This window comes from Eptesicus fuscus, chromosome 14 (genome assembly GCF_027574615.1).
Source record: "Eptesicus fuscus isolate TK198812 chromosome 14, DD_ASM_mEF_20220401, whole genome shotgun sequence".
NCBI lineage: Eukaryota > Metazoa > Chordata > Mammalia > Chiroptera > Vespertilionidae > Eptesicus > Eptesicus fuscus.
Window position 1 is genome coordinate 13,913,384 of NC_072486.1, and position 16,961 is coordinate 13,930,344.

Consider the following 16,961-nt stretch of genomic DNA (forward strand, 5'->3'; position numbering starts at 1 on the left):
GGTATGGGGGTCCTCCTAGCTTCCCTTTCGGAGATGTTACAGATGGCAGCTATAAACATGTTAGACTGACTCTGAAATGGTGATGAATTCACCACCACTGTTTACAGAGGACCTTGCAAGGGTGAAGCAGCCTTCACATATTTACTCCCCACTCAGCTGTCTAAGTACAGAAAGTGTTCTGTAGGGTAATGTGCTGTTAATATGGGTCAGAAGTTTCCTGAGAAAAGCCGAGGAGCATTTCCGTAAACTTGAACACGCTTTCTCAGAAGGAGTGGCCTGCTCGTTAAGCTAGAGGTGGCTGTGCCTTGCTCCGGCTCCGGCTCCGGCTCCGGCATTCTTTAGCAGCTCTTCACCGTCCCCCGTCCCGAGGGCAAGATGGAACTGGGTGCATCCCCACGGGCACACCCAGATGAACGGGGGCACAGGGGCAACTGAACTCAACTCGCAAGCAGGCCTCAGGCTGTAGCTCCAGTCCTTTCTCCTCACTCGGCAGACTGGAATGCCGGTGAATGAGGCGGCTTTGTATATAGGGAAATCCTAGGTCTACTGTAAGTTCTGAAAAGGAAAGTGTTTTAAAAAGTGGGGTCTTAATATTTATTCCAGGTTACTTCCAGCCTTACGTCACACTGGTCCCTGCCTCTGGAGTTGAGAATCGCTGTAGCGTGCCTTGTCTATCAGCACATTTTTTATGTTGGTGTGAACATGCACATTTGGGAGGAGGAATTTCTCTGGGAAAATTGGGTCATTAGGAAGCTATGGGTCTGTCTGTTCCACATTGTAAGTCCTAACTATAAACAGATAAAATTACCGAACCACTGCAAATCTCTTCTGGAGAGAGAGGACATGCATTTTTTTCTACAGTAGAGCTACAAGCCAATTGCTAAGCTATGGTAGAATGTTTTCGGCCAAATTTTGGAAAGCCAGACTTAGAATAAAGGTTATCCAGACTTGGAATAAAGCATAGTCAGAAAAAAAGGTGCCTGGAGACATTGCCCTCTTTCAGTTGACACTACCCTTCCTGTGGTTTCATGCATCTGATCCTGTCATAACTCCTGCTCTAACCCGTGATCCCCGTTCATCCCGCCCCGCCCCACACCCACGAGTTCCCTCAGGCCCAGAGGATGCTGTGCTCTCTCCTCAGCTTCTTTCTTGTCCAGTCAAATTCTACCCACCCCTCAAGGGGGAGCCCAAGTCCTACTTTCACTGCAAAACTTCCATGATGTCTCCAGTCCAGGTCTGTCTGTCTCTTAGTAACTTACTGTTCTTGCTGTTTGTATCAAAATCTTTTTCCATTTTTCTGTCATTCTTAGTCCTGTCCATTCAGCTGTTACCTTTTACTTTCTATCCATTCTACTGAAATGCCCTCTAACGTCTGCTCGGTTCACTAATCGAGGTTGACCACTCACGAGCCAAAAGCCCGTCTCCTGGTCCTTCTACTGACCTTTGTGATACTAGTACATCAAACTAAACTCTACCAATTACAGGACAGTCAGCATTGGTGCCGTTTTTAAAAGAGCTGTAGAGGATTGCTAAAATCAGACTCACGCCACGCTCAGACACATATAAAGAAGAATGTAGCTTCTTCGGTTTTCTCCGAGCAGTCTGCTCCCCAATAAGCCTGCATCCTGATGGTCAGCCAGACCGAAGGAAAAGAAGCCCGTATTGTTAATCTGCTCAGTAAAGTCATCCTGCTCAAGTGCATTTAAAGGTCCCTGTAGTTAGCTGTTAGCATACGGTGCTGAAAAGACGGCCTCTCCGCGCCCTCCCCGGCTCCTCAGTGGGCGTACGGTGAGTGGCGTGGGCCCTGGACCCCGAGAGGAGGCTCTCGTGTCAGGGTGGAGGGTGGGCCCCCTCCCCTCCTCGCTGGTGCTGCCTCGTGGGTGGGCAGCCAGTTCCCTAGTGAGCCCTGAGTGACCCTGGGGTGCTCTGCTGCCCCTGCCGTCGAGCCTGAGGCTGGTGTCAGTGGGTCTTTCTGTCCTGGATTGCCCCGTGCCTGGGGTCCTGCCTGGCTGGTCTGCCCTCTGGGTGCCCGCTGGCGTTGCTCCTGCTCCTGAGCGGGAGCTTCCACAGACCTCGCATCCAGCCGCTCGGCCTCTGCCGAGACAGCCCCTCTCATTGCCTCCCAAGCTGGCTTTGCCTGATTCTAGCTGCGTTTTAAGAAATCCTTCCCGTTCATTGTTGTTACTGCGCTGGAGCAGTGCACTTAATTGATGCGTGTGCTGTGTGCTAGCGTTCAGACCCCTCACTAACTGACTCTAGGGGACGCTTGACCCAGTGGGTTGAGGCGGATTTCTGGCATTCACGATTCCATGCTCTAGACGGAGAAGCAGAAGGGCATTGAGGCGGAGGGAGCAGTGTGGGCAGGAGGCTGGGAAGACGGGTGGCATGTTGAGGCAGTGCAAGGTGCGTGGTGTGACAGGGGCAGGGGGCTCACCCAGCAGAGCTCAGCTTTAAGAGGCGGGGAAGCAAGGCTCAGATTGATTTCAGGGTCTGCAAATCCACAGGGAAGCCACGCATTACCTTTACATTGACTAAAGAGAATGACTTAACTATATATGGGTCCTGCTGGAAGAAATAAAATGATTTGTTATTTGAATTCACAGTAACATTTTTGTCTTGTATCTGCTTAATCGACATGCAGAGTTTCCGGTCTATGATCTCTTTCTATGTTCAAGGAGTTCCGCTACTTGACAAATGGAGAGCAACTGACTTAGTCGTTTTGCCCAAGCTGCCCTGGCAGGGACAACAATGTTTTCAGAAAAAGAAAACAGACCAATACAACTCATGCATATAAGCACAAAAATCTTTCTCAACAAATATTAGTAAATAGAATCCAGCAATGTGTGAAGATGATCATACATCATGAAAAAGGGCAGTTTATCCCAAAAATACAAGGATGGTTCAGCATTCAAAAATCAATGCAATTCACTGTTTTCACAGTCTAAGAATAAAACTTATATGATAAACTCCATAAATGCAGACAATGCTTTTGAGAAAAATCAAAATTCATTCATGATCAAAATATTCTCAGATAGCTAGGAATATAAGGCAACTTCCTCAACCTGATAAAATCTGTCATTTACATGATGCTTAATGAGAAAAAATTGTCTTTCCCTATTAAGATTGGGAACAAGACTAATACATCTCTTCTTATCACTTCCTTCCAGTACTGGCCAGTGCAATAAGCAAGAAAAAGAAGTAAAAGGTATACAGATGAGAAGAAAAAACTAAAGCTGTCTATCTTTGCAGATAACACAATTATATACATAGACAATCCCCTAGAGTCTACAAAAAACTTACCAGAATTAATAAGTGGATTTAGCACAGTCACAGGATACAAGGTCAATGTGCAAAATTCAATTATATGTCTGTGTATTAGGACAAAAAACCACTATGAATTACTTAGGTGTAAATGTAAGAAAGTGTGTGCAAAAGATGCCTGCCAAATATTTCAAAAGCCCAATGAAATAAGACAAAGAAGTAGAGGATGCATCCACGTTCATAGATTGGAGGACTCAATATTATTAGGATGTTAATTCTTCCCAAACTGACCTGTCTTTCCAATGGCAGCTGCCTCCTGGTCATTGGCCTCACTGTACCTCACTGTTAATAATAACACCTACATTTGGAAACATTGACCGCTAAGCAGGGAGTGTCCCAGAGCTCATTCTTCAGACTTTTTCTCTCTCATCTGGATGTGCCCTCACCCAGTCTTGTATTTGATATCAACTCCACAATGATGGCCTCCAAATTTATGTGCCTGTGTCCGCTTAGCACCCTCTATACACTGGCACCTCCCACTGTCCTGTCACCTCTGCTCCCTTCATCCTCCTTATCTTCCCTAACTGTTCCATGTCCACCTGACAGGTAGAAACAACATGAGAAATCCATCAGCATCCTTCATGTAGGAAATGGTGCTGGATTAACCCTTCCTAATGGAGGAGATCAACCTCGAGTGGGCCATTGGTACATCCCAAACCTACCCTTTGTAGTTTTGACTTTCCTAATTAGATCTTCATTTTATGGTCTTTGAACAGGAGGAAATACGCACGAGTAAACAAACATTTTTTTTTTAGTGTTTCGCAAAAATGTTTTTCATGATGGAATTTGGCATAAGTTTTGTGTTGGGATCAAAGGTGAAGAAAATGTCCATTTATCACTTGAAATTGTTTATAAAAATGACTCTGAAGTCAGCTGACGTTAATCTTTGCTATTACTCATCACCCCTTCTCCCAAGAAAAGGCTAAATCCTCCCAAATTTCCATTGTTTACATGCAAGGCTTATTGCAGGTGTGGTAACAGATCGCTTATCTTCGTCAGAGTGCGTCAGTGTTTAAGAGTAGTACAGGAATTTTAATAAAAATTCAACTTTTAGGCCCGGTTGTGCTAGCTTTTGAATTGCAGCTGTTTAAATATCCAGGGTTGATGCTAAAATCCTCAATGTAAAATATACAAAGGAGATATCAGTAATAACTAATTTTATTCAGTTTTAGATGAATGTGTAACTATATACCCCGGACTCTAATGAAACCTGTCACATTCACAATTTACTACTGATGGAGAACTTCCCTTTAGAAGCATAACTAGTAGCCTGATGCTATGAAGAAGTATCTTCCCTTAAGAAGGTTTAAGAGGTGTTTATATTCATCATATTGAACACTTCAAGAAAAAATCCAATTCTCATTTTCCTACCACCCCAGTTTTTCCTTTTGTCATAGCATTTGCTTTATTAAGAAAAGCAGGCCTGTCCAGAATGTAGGTGTTATGGGAGGGCACAGTTGGACAGTACTTGAGTGCTGGGTCTGACGCCCTTCTCACCCACTTGGGGTCAGTAGGTATTGGATGTGGTAGAGATCGAGTCTGCGCTCCTTGAGGAGTGTTCTCTTGAGGACTTGCTGGCAATGATTTCTTAGAAAGAAAGTGCTCATATCTGGCCCAGGAAGTGTTTCTGAAAGAAAAAGTCCCAGAATACCTTTCCTTGCCTGACAGTCAGCAGGTGTGAAATGGATTCTGGGTTGTCCCAGGAGAATGTGAATTGCGCCACTTCCTTCTCAGCTTGGTGCAGGAGCCCTCCTCCTGCTCAAGACTCGTTCTACTTCCCGGCTTCCTCGCTCTCTCTCTTTGTTGGCTCTTATCCTTCAGTAACCAAATGGTTCTCTCAATCATAATAACAAGAAATCAAACCCACCTTTGGTTTTATGTCTTCTAGCTACTTCTTCATCCATCTCCTTTGCTTTATAGCCAAAGTTCATGGCTCTCAGCCTAAAACCCAGATTCTTTAGCAATAACAGATGGAGCCCGACTGGGCTGGCCTTGGCTTTAGCGCTTGCCATTTTCCCACTTGCATATCCGGGTCACCCTGCCGCAGTTCCGGGGCGATCCTTATCCATCAGAAACTCACCATGGATGTCACTTCTCCCAAGACACCTCTGACAATCACAGATCGGGCTAAGTGGCTCTCACTTGTGGTGCAGAGTATCCTAAAGATAGATTTTGCTAAATCTACTGCATATTATGATTTCCCCCCCACATATTTGTGTGCTCTATATCTCCTGTTTGTCCTGGGATCATGTTTGAAAGATTCCTATCTTGGTTCTAACAGTGTCGGTGTCCTGGAATTTCATTAGCCCCTAGCAGGAGTAGTCTGAAGTCCATCCTAAAAATCATGTTTCTCTCAAGTTCCTTCAAACCAAACAGACCAGGAAGGTCAACATCGGCCTGGCTGTGGGGGGTTTCAGTGGGAGGTAGTGGACAGGCCTGTCTGACAGCCTCTTTTCTGTAAGAATTCCGGTTGGAAGACAGGTGTGTTACCCACCCTCATCAGTCCCAGTCCAGAATATCTCTGTTTAACCCACGGGTTAATGTGTAGTATGTCTGTAAGGCACACTCAGAAACAAATGAAAGCCCCTGAGATGGCAGTAGGAGCATTTTACATCAAAGCTGACGGAGGCCACATTTCATATTGTTAGACGTGTCTGTCACCTGCAGCCCCAGCAGCATCGCCATGCCCAGCAGTGCTGGCTCAGCAGGCCTGGAAGGGCATGAGTGACAGCTCAGCGGGATTGGCATGTGCCAGTTATGCACAGTCTCTATCTCCTGAAGAACTTGACTCCAAATGTTTGTCTATTTTGTGGTTGTTGGGATGCAGTTAACACATTTTTTTTTCTGTAGGAACAATGTTATATATGTTGTGGTAGCCCTTGGCAGCCCACATATGCTATTCAATATTGAGACATAGACAGAACTAGTGAATTTAAAAAATTAGATCACATACAAAGGTAAAGTGATAATAATATTTCTCTAAGAAAATGCTTCCAACCTTCCACCGTGGAATACCAGGAAATCAAACCCACCTTGAATTTTGAGGCACAAATGTTTTGATTAAAGAATGTTCTAGCCCATGGATAGAATTACAGTAAGTTTTCTTTGTGAAAACTTCATTGGAATCATAATCTCAAACCCATTATACTAATTTTCATGAAGACGTTTTCACAAAGAGAATTCTGGGAACCTCTGCAGGGAAGCCAGTTAAGTCCAAGTTGCTGGAGATGCTGCTGGGACTGGCTGGTATGGAACTATTGCCCAGATCACGGTTCCTGTGTGCTGCCTCCTACCGCAGACGTTCTTGGCTGGGGAGCTTCTGCTTCTTTTCTTTACATTATGAATTGCGTAAATGATTGTCTAACAGTTGCCTAGGTAGGGTACTGACATTAAGTCTGTGCTGATTATTTCCTAGAAAAAGATCAGGTGGTGGGGGTGGTAATTATGCTGCTGTTATTTAATATATTTTCAAAGTTACAGATCTTTGGTATTAGGTATAAGAGAGTCAATCTTGTTGGATTTTAGTGACAAAAAGGTCATTCAAAGGAAGATCTGCTGCAGGGAGACAGGAGAATGTATGAATAACCAGAGGGAATAGTTCTTGAGTATAAGCAGGGTCCTTCAGTTGACTTGATTAGGTAAATAGTTAATATCTTGTGAGCAATACTCCGGTGATGGTAGTTCATAGCAGAGCATTCCTTGAAGTTTAAGGTACTCAGTAAATATGCAGGGTGGGGCAAAAGTAGGTCTACAGTTGTTCATGTGGAAAATAATGCAATCAATAATAATCCAAGGACAAATTCTGTGTTTCGTGTACCCACAGCTGTAAACCTACATTTGCCCCACCCTGTCTTCAACAAATAGTGATTGAATGTCTCTCACACCAGTTTGTGTTCTAAGTGTTGGGAATGCAACAATGAACAAAACAGAAATCTCTGCTCCCACAGAGCCTACAGTCTAGTAGGAGAGGATAGAATTTCACAAATGAACAGATCTATGTTGGCTAAAGGTGGAAACCATTATGAAGAAAAATAAAGTGGGAAATGAGGGCTATGGGTCAGGGAAGGCTTCTCTGGGAAGTTGTCAGAGACTTGAAGGATGTCAGGAGAGGAGCAATGTGGCTATCTGAGGGATGTGGGTATCTGAGGAAGGCGTTTCAGGTGGAGAGGACAGCCGGTGCAGAGGCTCAAGGCAGAAGCATCGAAAACAAAGCAAGTGTGGCTGGGGGAGATAAGAGAGGGAGGGAGGAGAAAACCACCGGGAGGCCAGATCCCAAGGGCTTCGTAAAGACTTTGATTTTATGCAGAAGGAGATGGAGAGTCATTTGAGGATTCTGAGCAAAGGAGGGGCATGATCTCACTTGCATATTAATAAGTCCACCCTGGCCCCTGGGTCCAAGTTAGAGATTCTGTGGCTGGACCACAGTGGTAGCAGAGGTGGTAAGAAGTGGTCAAATAAGATACACTGGAAGCCAGTAGGATCCAGGATGGATGCAATGTGGATTGTGGGTGGGTGGCTGTGCTTGGGGGGAAGGGAGAGAAAACCAAGGCTGAGTAGCAACTGGGAGGATGGACTTGCTCTTAGTTAAGGTCAGGGAAGACTGTGGGGAGGGGGGGATTTTTGTTTGTTTCTGGTGGGAGCTGGGTAGAATGATACTATATCCAGTTTGATAGTTAGGGGGACCAGGGCAGAGGACCAAGGGCTTTTGCCACTCCTGTGTCCTCTCAGCTACCCTCAGATATTAACCTCTCCAACTTACAAAGACGTCAGCCCGCAGCACTAGGACTTGGGTTCCGGCTTGGGCTGTTGTTAAGCAGAGACACTGAGAAGCAACCACGAACATGCTTAAAGGGGGGTGCCCACTGGGTGGGAGCTTCCTGCTGACACCGACCCTCAGGGATGGGTCTTTCTTCCTGGGGTCACTCCTCTTCTGTCTTAAAGTCAACTTGTCGCTGCCGGTACCTGGGGATTCCAGCCCGGGTTTCTGTGCTTCCCTTCCCTAGCCACTCTCGGAACTTCTCTCTTCCTCTCTTGTCCACTGAGCAATGCGTGGGAAATATGCAAGAATTGCAATTGATTCTTTGCTTTACTCTCCCTTGCCCCACCTGTTCCATGATCTATTTTGATCTGATCTATGACAACGTTGTCTTCACTGGACTGCACGGATGTGTATTTACATACATAAAATAATCAGAATTCACCTACATCTTATGAAAACACATTTGCTGGGGAAAGACAGTCTGGTATTTCCGGGCATTTTGGCATCGAGCCGAGGCGGGACCCAAGTGGTGAGGAAGACAAGTGGTTGAGGGTTAGCCTTCTCTCTTCCTTTGCCCTTTTCAGACTCCTACTGTTTGCCCATTCCCACCAGTTCTGCTCCCAAGACTCTCCTTCCCACCTGGTGAGACGCAGGTGCCTGCTCGTGCCCGGGGCAGGGGGCACATTAGCAGGAAAGAAAGGGTGTTTCTGAATTCTCCAGCTCTCAGCAGGCCGTTTGGAGTCTGGAGAACAGCAGGACGAGATCTGGGTCTTAGAGAGGTAACCCTTGTGTCTGCAGGAGATTGAGCACCAGGGGAGAAGCCAGAGAATAAGAAGTTGATCAGGTGGTTACAATAATTTGTGCAGGAGAAGGTGCAGGCCTCAACCGTCCGTGAGGCTTGACCGTGACCGTGAGGGACTGAAGGAAAGCAGAGCCTGAGGAAGGGAAGTGAGAGAGTCTGGTGTCTGGCGAGGCGGGAGGAAGGGGATGGCCACAGGGCGACCATGGAGCTGAGCTGTGAGGGGCGCGGGCAGGAGGAAGAGGAGTTCAGTGTAAGTTATGCTGAGTTCCAGGAGCCTAAAGATTCCCCACGTGGGTAAAAATTCCTGAAATTGCCACTGAGAGCCACATTGAAGGCAGATGGAAAAGCAAGGGGAGCTGGAGGCCGGAGGAAGATTTGGGAGGTCCGGGCAAAAACTGTGCTGATTGAGGTGATAAACGTGGGACATGGGCTGCGGACAGCTCTCCGGAGAGCATTACCCGGCTTTCCTCCGGCGCATTTCCTTTAGAAACGCTTGAGCCAAGGCATGTTTTGTGCTGGAAGAAGGATGACAGATAGTTTTGCTTCTGAACAGGGACTAAATTATATGCCACTGAACCAGCAATTGCTTAGCCATCACTCATGAAATAGTCATTATCAGTCACAAACCCAAGGGCTTCCCTTGGAATTCTGAGTTTCTCTCAGAAGTTGGTTGAAGTGACATTCATGACAGAATCTGTGGTGCGAAATACCTCATCCATCCACTAACCCAGGTGTCTGCAGGGTCTGAAAAGCAGGGGACAGCGTGACCAGCCGCGCCTCTCTGTGGACCCAGACGGAGCATCGAAGCCCTTGGGATGTGCCCTGGTGTCTCGGTGCGTTTGGTGCTTCATTTCCTGACAGATCTGTCAGTCACCTCAACTTAATCATATAAATTTGGTTTGGCGGCTGAGGTTATAAAAGGTTGCAAATCTCTCCTTCGTATAACTTCATGTATAGGAAAACCTTTTTTTTTTTTTTTAATGCTTTTATTTATTTCAGAGAGAGAGGAAGGGAAGAGGGAGAGATAGAAACATCAATGATGAGAGAGAATCATTGATCAGCTGCCTCCTGCATGCCCCCGTACTGGGGATTGAGCCCAAAACCCAGGCATGTGCCCTGACTGGGAATTGAACTGTGACCTCCTGGTTTCTGGATCGACTCTCAACCACTGAGCCATACTGCCCGGGCAGGGAAACCTTGTGAATAGATAACTTTAATAATAAAACTCATTGTTTGAAATATTCATCATCAATGTAACTTGCTTTTTGGGGAATATGGTAAATTATCATGCTCAGCTCGTGCACCTAGGCCCGGGTGAGCCCAAGTGGCCCTGGGTCTGGGAGAGGCCAAGCGTCCCTGGGTCCGGGTGAGACCATGTGTCCCAGGATCCGGGTGAGGCCTCATGCACCTAGGCCCGGGTGAGCCCAAGTGGCCCTGGGTCTGGGAGAGGCCAAGCGTCTCTGGGTCCGGGTGAGACCATGTGTCCCTGGATCCGGGTGAGGCCTCGTGCACCTAGGCCCGGGTGAGCCCAAGTGGCCCTGGGTCTGGGAGAGGCCAAGCGTCCCTGAATCCGGGTGAGACCATGTGTCCCTGGATCCGGGAGAGGCCTCGTGCACCTAGGCCCGGGTGAGCCCAAGTGGCCCTGGGTCTGGGAGAGGCCAAGCGTCCCTGGGTCCGGGTGAGACCATGTGTCCCAGGATCCGGGTGAGGCCTCGTGCACCTAGGCCCGGGTGAGCCCAAGTGGCCCTGGGTCTGGGAGAGGCCAAGCGTCCCTGGGTCCGGGTGAGACCATGTGTCCCTGGATCCGGGTGAGGCCTCGTGCACCTAGGCCCGGGTGAGCCCTAGTGGCCCTGGGTCTGGGAGAGGCCAAGCGTCCCTGGGTCCGGGTGAGACCATGTGTCCCTGGATCCGGATGAGGCCTCGTGCACCTAGGCCCGGGTGAGCCCAAGTGGCCCTGGGTCTGGGAGAGGCCAAGCGTCCCTGGGTCCGGGTGAGACCATGTGTCCCTGGATCCGGGTGAGGCCTCGTACACCTAGGCCCGGGTGAGCCCAAGTGGCCCTGGGTCTGGGAGAGGCCAAGCGTCCCTGGGTCCGGGTGCGACCATGTGTCCCTGGATCCGGATGAGGCCTCGTGCACCTAGGCCCGGGTGAGGCCACGTGCCCCTGGGTCTGGGAGAGGCCAAGCGTCCCTGGGTCCGGGTGAGACCATGTGTCCCTGGATCCGGATGAGGCCTCGTGCACCTAGGCCCGGGTGAGCCCAAGTGGCCCTGGGTCTGGGAGAGGCCAAGCGTCCCTGGGTCCGGGTGAGACCATGTGTCCCTGGATCCGGGTGAGGCCTCGTACACCTAGGCCCGGGTGAGCCCAAGTGGCCCTGGGTCTGGGAGAGGCCAAGCGTCCCTGGGTCCGGGAGAGACCATGTGTCCCTGGAACCAGGTGAGGCCTTGTGCAACTAAGCCCGGGTGAGGCCACGTGCCCCTGGGTCTGGGAGAGGCCAAGCGTCCCTGGGTACGGGTGAAGCCAGATCCTGGGTCCGGGAGAGGCCGTGCGCCCCTGGATCCATCCGGGTGAGGCTGGGTCCCAGGCCCGGGTGAGACCACGCGCCCCTTGGGTATGGGTGAGGCCACGTGCCCCTTAGTCCGGGTGACGCCGTGCCCCTGGGTTCGGCCGAGACCAAACCAGAGGGAGTCGGACCTCCATTACCACCATTTGTCCACCATCCAGAGCTGAGGGGTCAGTGCTGACATGTACACATAAGGAACTACTGGACATTGAAATTGGGTCTCAAAAGAACTGTTGGTCCAGGGGGAAGCTCGCTACAGATTGATTCATTTGCCTGTCAGCATAACTATTATTGCTCGTCTCACATTCAGTTCTTATTAGTATATATCTAGTGACATATGATCTCGCTCATCTAGGGGAAATGATGAACAACATAGACTGAGGAACAAGAACAGAACCAGAAGCAAGGAGGCATCGATCGGACTATCGGGCCTCAGAGGGAGGATAGGGGAGGGTAGGGGGAGGGCGGGGGGGAGGGGGAGAGTTCAACCAAAGGACCTGTATGCATGCATATAAGCCTATCCAACGGTTAAGTTCAACAGGGGATTGGGGCATGCGTGGGGAGAGGGGTGGGATGGGAATGGGGGGATGAGGACAAATAAGTGACACCTTAATCAATAAAGAAATTTAAAATAAAATTAAAAAAAAAAAAAAAATTATCATGCTCAGTTCCCACTGTTTTTATTGGGTAGGTCATTAGGTAATGTTTCAAACACTTTGCTGCATAAGGAATTAAGCTATCGGACAACACCCGCACTGTTTCACACCTGCATCATGCAGTTCTTACAAAGGGAGTAGTTTGTAACTCACTGCTCTGAAAGGGTATGGCTTGTTTTCTATAAAAAGGTTTAATAACATGTACAGAACAGGAAGCCAATGTCAGAATTGATCTGACCAGCGTTTCTTTCCTTAAAGAGCTTCTTAGCTCCCCTGTGAGCTGGGAGCCACCCTCCTGCCCCTCCAGCTAGCACCCCAGCCGGCCCACTGTCGTTAGCGCGGTTGAAATCAATCACTGGACTGCCATCCTGATAACGCCACTCCGAAGGGCAGTTACCACACCCCTCCAGGTCCACAGGGGAGAAGGGGTTGCTTGTGGAAATATGGACCAAGGAGACAATTTATATATTCACTGGCATTAGTTAATTTTTTTCTTTCACCAAACCAAGAAAAAGAATGCAGCTCTATAAGATTTGTTTTAAAAAGTAGATCATTTTATACGTTAGTACATGCATTTGTGCAGTGAACATTTTTTCGTGAATTACATTAGAAAGGTGATTTTCCTAAGCAAACTGATCTTATACTGTGTAATAGATGTCTCTGTAGTGATTCAACATATGCATATACTTTTTTTTTTTTTTTGGCTTCTCAACTGAGCTGTCTCTCTTAAAAAAGAACAAAGGGCTTCTTCTACTATTGTTTTCCACATAAATCCTATCATAGTGTTAGGTCTATAATAGACCATTTCAGAATACATCTGTTTTGGCTGGGACTCAGATGTAGTGGAAAATTCATGATTCACATTTTCAAAATCTGGATTTCATTTAGTCTAGAGGGAATGTTAGTGCTTAACCAGCACATAGTCACAGCCACTTATGCTTTGTGTATGCCCGTATCTGTAAATACCAGTGTGCCAGGATTGTGTAGTGAAATCATTTGTAGAACAGCACTCCATCTTCAGGATTTAGCTGGTGTTTTGTGAAGAGGTTCTTGCTGACTGAATTTGAAGGGACATTTGGGCTGCAACAGAACTGAGTTCCCACGGCACCACTCACACCATGTTATCTGCTTGGGGACTTTCACTAATATATTAAACAAGAATCATTAGACAATCGTGTATTAAACAGTGGGAATGCCATCTTATTCCCCATAACTTGGTAGATAAATTTGAGTAACCAGAGCTGAAGGGTAATTCGCTCTTTGTTTTTCAAAGGTCTCATCGGAAAATCGAAGACTCGGAAGAAAGCAGTGATGAAATTCTTGCGCGTCTAACGTCTGCGGTAAGGCCACACACGTTCCCTTCTGAGGGGTGCGGAAATAGTGAATCCAGGGTTTTGGAAGGGAGGCATTTGGCAGTGATGTAGGGACACCTGCCCTGTGCTGCTCATCATTGTTGGAGGCCCCAGTCAAAGCGAAAGGAGGCCCCGTCATGGACTCGCTCTACTTGGTGCAGCCTGTCCAGCAAGACCATAGATATTCCTGGTGGAAAATTCCTGGCACCTCCGTGGAGGCATAAAATCTGATTTTTTTAAATAAAGCATGACCTAATCTAGGGGAAGTTGTGACCTGCTGCACGAAGGAGAAAAGACTGTTTCATTAGGGGAAAAAAAAAAATTTCCTCAGCCAACAAAAGGCCAGATTATTGGTTTTTAATGTACGAGAATGGAACGTTTTCATTGTGTTTTTTAAGGCCAAGAATCAGAATTGGTAATTGCCTTGTTGGTTGAAGAAAATTAAAACACTAACTAGTGTTTACATAGAAGGTTTATGCCCACCTTCATAGAAAAAGCTAGCGTGGTCACTGGCCATGGGGCTGCAGGTTTGAAGGGCTCTAGCAATCCTCCGCACAGAATCTTCATCCACTGGCTTGGCTTTCTAGCCTTACCAAAGCTTCTTTAATTCTGCTTTAACTTTATTATTGGAAGTTATTATTGGAATTGCTGAAAATCATGCTGGATTAGGTTATGTATGTGGTTGAAACTGATCTTGTACAGTTTCACACACCAGGTTGGTGTCTGAGCATAGCTTAAAAGTTAGAAGTAGCCTTTCTTACTCTTCTTAAACATAGCTTAGAAAAGTAATTTTTGACTAAATACAGTGATCGGTGGTATAAAGCTTCACGTGAAATGGAATTTTGACAGCATATTAAGAAAAACTATTTAGCATGACCTTTGCAGCTTACTTTTATTTATTTATATATGTTTTTATTTTATTTTATTTTTTCATCACCATTTATTCCTTCTATGCCCTATTCTACCACCCCATCCCTCTCCCTACCATTTATCTTTCATATTGAAGTATAATTGACACACATCATTATATTCGTTTCAACATAATGATTCAATATTCGTATATATTGTGAAATGTTCACCACAATAAGTCCAGACATCTGTCACTATACATAGTTACAGAATTTTTTTTCTTGTGATGTGAACTTTTAAGATTTATTCTCTTAGCAAGTTTCAACTATGCAATATGGTATTATCCACTAAAGTTACCATGCCGTACAGTACATCCCATGACTTATTTATTTTATAACTGGAAAGTTGTACTTTGACTCCCTTCACCCATTTTGCCTACCCCTGCTTCTGGAGATATAGATATAGATATATAGATATATAGATAGATAGATATATATATAAAAGCCTAAGCGACCGTTACGACTGAACAACCAGAACAACTGGTCAACCAGTCGCTATGACACGCATTGGCCACCAGGGGGCAGACACTCAACACAGGAGCTGTCCCCTGCTGGACAGTGTGCCAACCTCCCGATCAGGACTGGGCTACTCGCCCCGATAGGCTCTGATCAGCGGCCAGGCCTAGGGACCCTACTCGTGCATGAATTTCATGCACCAGGCCTCTAGTATAGATATAAAATCACATTTTCTTTATCCATTTATCTGATGTACACTTTGGTTGTTTACATATCTTATAAATAATGTTGCAGTGAACATGGGGATGCAGATATCTTTCCTAGTTAGTGTTTTACTTTTCTTCAGATAAATTATCTAGGTGTGGAATTGATGAATCACACAGTAGTTCTATTTTTCATTTCTTGAGGAGCCTCCATTCTGTTTTCCATAGTGGTTGCACCAGTTTACATCCCCACCAGCAGTGCCCAAGGGTTCCCTTTTCTCCACATCCTTGCCAAGACACGTATTATTTCGTGTCTTTTTGATAATAGATATTCTAACAAGATGTGCGATGATATTTCATTGTTCTTTTGATTTGCATTTCTCTGACGATGAATGATGTTGAGCATCTTCTTGCAAACCCATGGGCCATTCCGTATGTCATCTTTGATAGAGCTCTAGCAATCCTTCACACAAATTCTTTATCCAATGGCTTCGTTTTCTAGAAACCTTTTCTAGCAGTTTAAAATATGGACCAAAGAAGAGTGCCTCATGTGTGCACAATCATTAAAATGGCACCCACCACAGCACTAGGAAATAGGTGGGATATCTGTTTCATAGATATGAAAGCTTGTGACGTTAAATAATTTGCCCAAGATCACCCATCTAGAATGGAACAGAGCCAGGGTCTAAACGCAGACTTCTCTACTTCCCAGTCATGTTCTCCCCAGCAATACCATTCACTGTACTGTCTTTTACAGTCATCTCTTTTTATTCAAACTTGGGAGTTCTGTAGGTGGCTGTCTTTTAAAAAAAATCCGCATTCTTTAAACCCCAATTGTTTATTTCTTAGTCCCAGTTTAGGTTCATAAAAAAAAAAAAATTCCTGAAACTCTACCCTGGAAGAAAACACAAGTGAGTTTTCATAGTAAAGGAACATGAGGAGATAGTGCATGTTTAGAAATACCAGTGAAAATGTCTTTATAATTGAGCCAGATTTACAGTTGTTGAATTTTTTCAAACATGACCAATATAAATGTTCCGGTCATGTTTCTGGTGGTTTTCAGCAAAGAGCCACCCTCCCAAGTGCCTGACGTCCGCAAACCTAAACAATAAAACTCTGTAAGAAGTTTTCAGCTCACGGGAAAATGACAGACGTAATAGAATCCTTCCATGATAGGAAGTCTACAGAAACACTCTGGACATTATTATCTGGAAACTGTTTCTCTGTTATATATAGTTTCTGCCTTAGCACCTCAGCTTCATTTCTAATTTCTTCTGACCCTACGAATTCTGCTACCTTGAACACTTTCTCTTTTTCATTTACTGTGAGTCTCTGTTGGTCTGATAAAGCTGGTGGGCTGAGAAGGGCCCTTGGGCGACATAGCCTCCCAGTTCCCACTCTTGAAGTTCTGAGCCTGATTTTATTTTCAACCATGCATCCCTCCAGTGTTCATGACAAAAAGAGTACTCAGAATTGACAACATGTTTTACATATTTGTATTGCAATGCAGGGTAAACAAAATATAGGGAAGAATTTACAATGAATTAAGCGTTGCTTTCAAAGCCATAACTCCTAGGATGTAAATTTAGGGGATATGTTAAACGTTGAGGCATTGCGAAGAACTGAGAGTACTTGGGAAGCATCCAAAGACAGGAAATAGGAACATAGACATCTTTAAAAGGAGATAAAAACTGATTCTAGACTTCCGTCTCTTGCTTCTTTAAAAGCAACATCCCAAACAATCGCTATTAAACGATTTCTCTTTCTTTTGGCTAAATTTTCATGATGGAAATTGTAGGGATAAGAAAACACAAACATCTGATCTGGACTTGAGTAAAATTCGTGGATTTTGTTCAGTTGGCAAACCACCGAGCTGATGTGAGCTAGGCGACGATGTGAATTTCATGCGTCAGATGCCTGTTTGGTGGTATGGTTACATTAGTGG

At 46.0% G+C, this 16,961-nt stretch overlaps 1 protein-coding gene across 1 annotated transcript in view; it reads left to right on the forward strand.

Annotated features, from left to right (window-relative positions):
- RAPGEF5 (Rap guanine nucleotide exchange factor 5) overlaps positions 1-16,961 on the forward strand; it is a 196,377-nt gene that overhangs the window by 51,155 nt on the left and 128,261 nt on the right. The window contains exon 6 of the mRNA XM_054726573.1: positions 13,371-13,437. Coding sequence (XP_054582548.1) covers positions 13,371-13,437 — 67 coding nt within the window. The remainder of the gene's footprint in view (positions 1-13,370; positions 13,438-16,961) is intronic.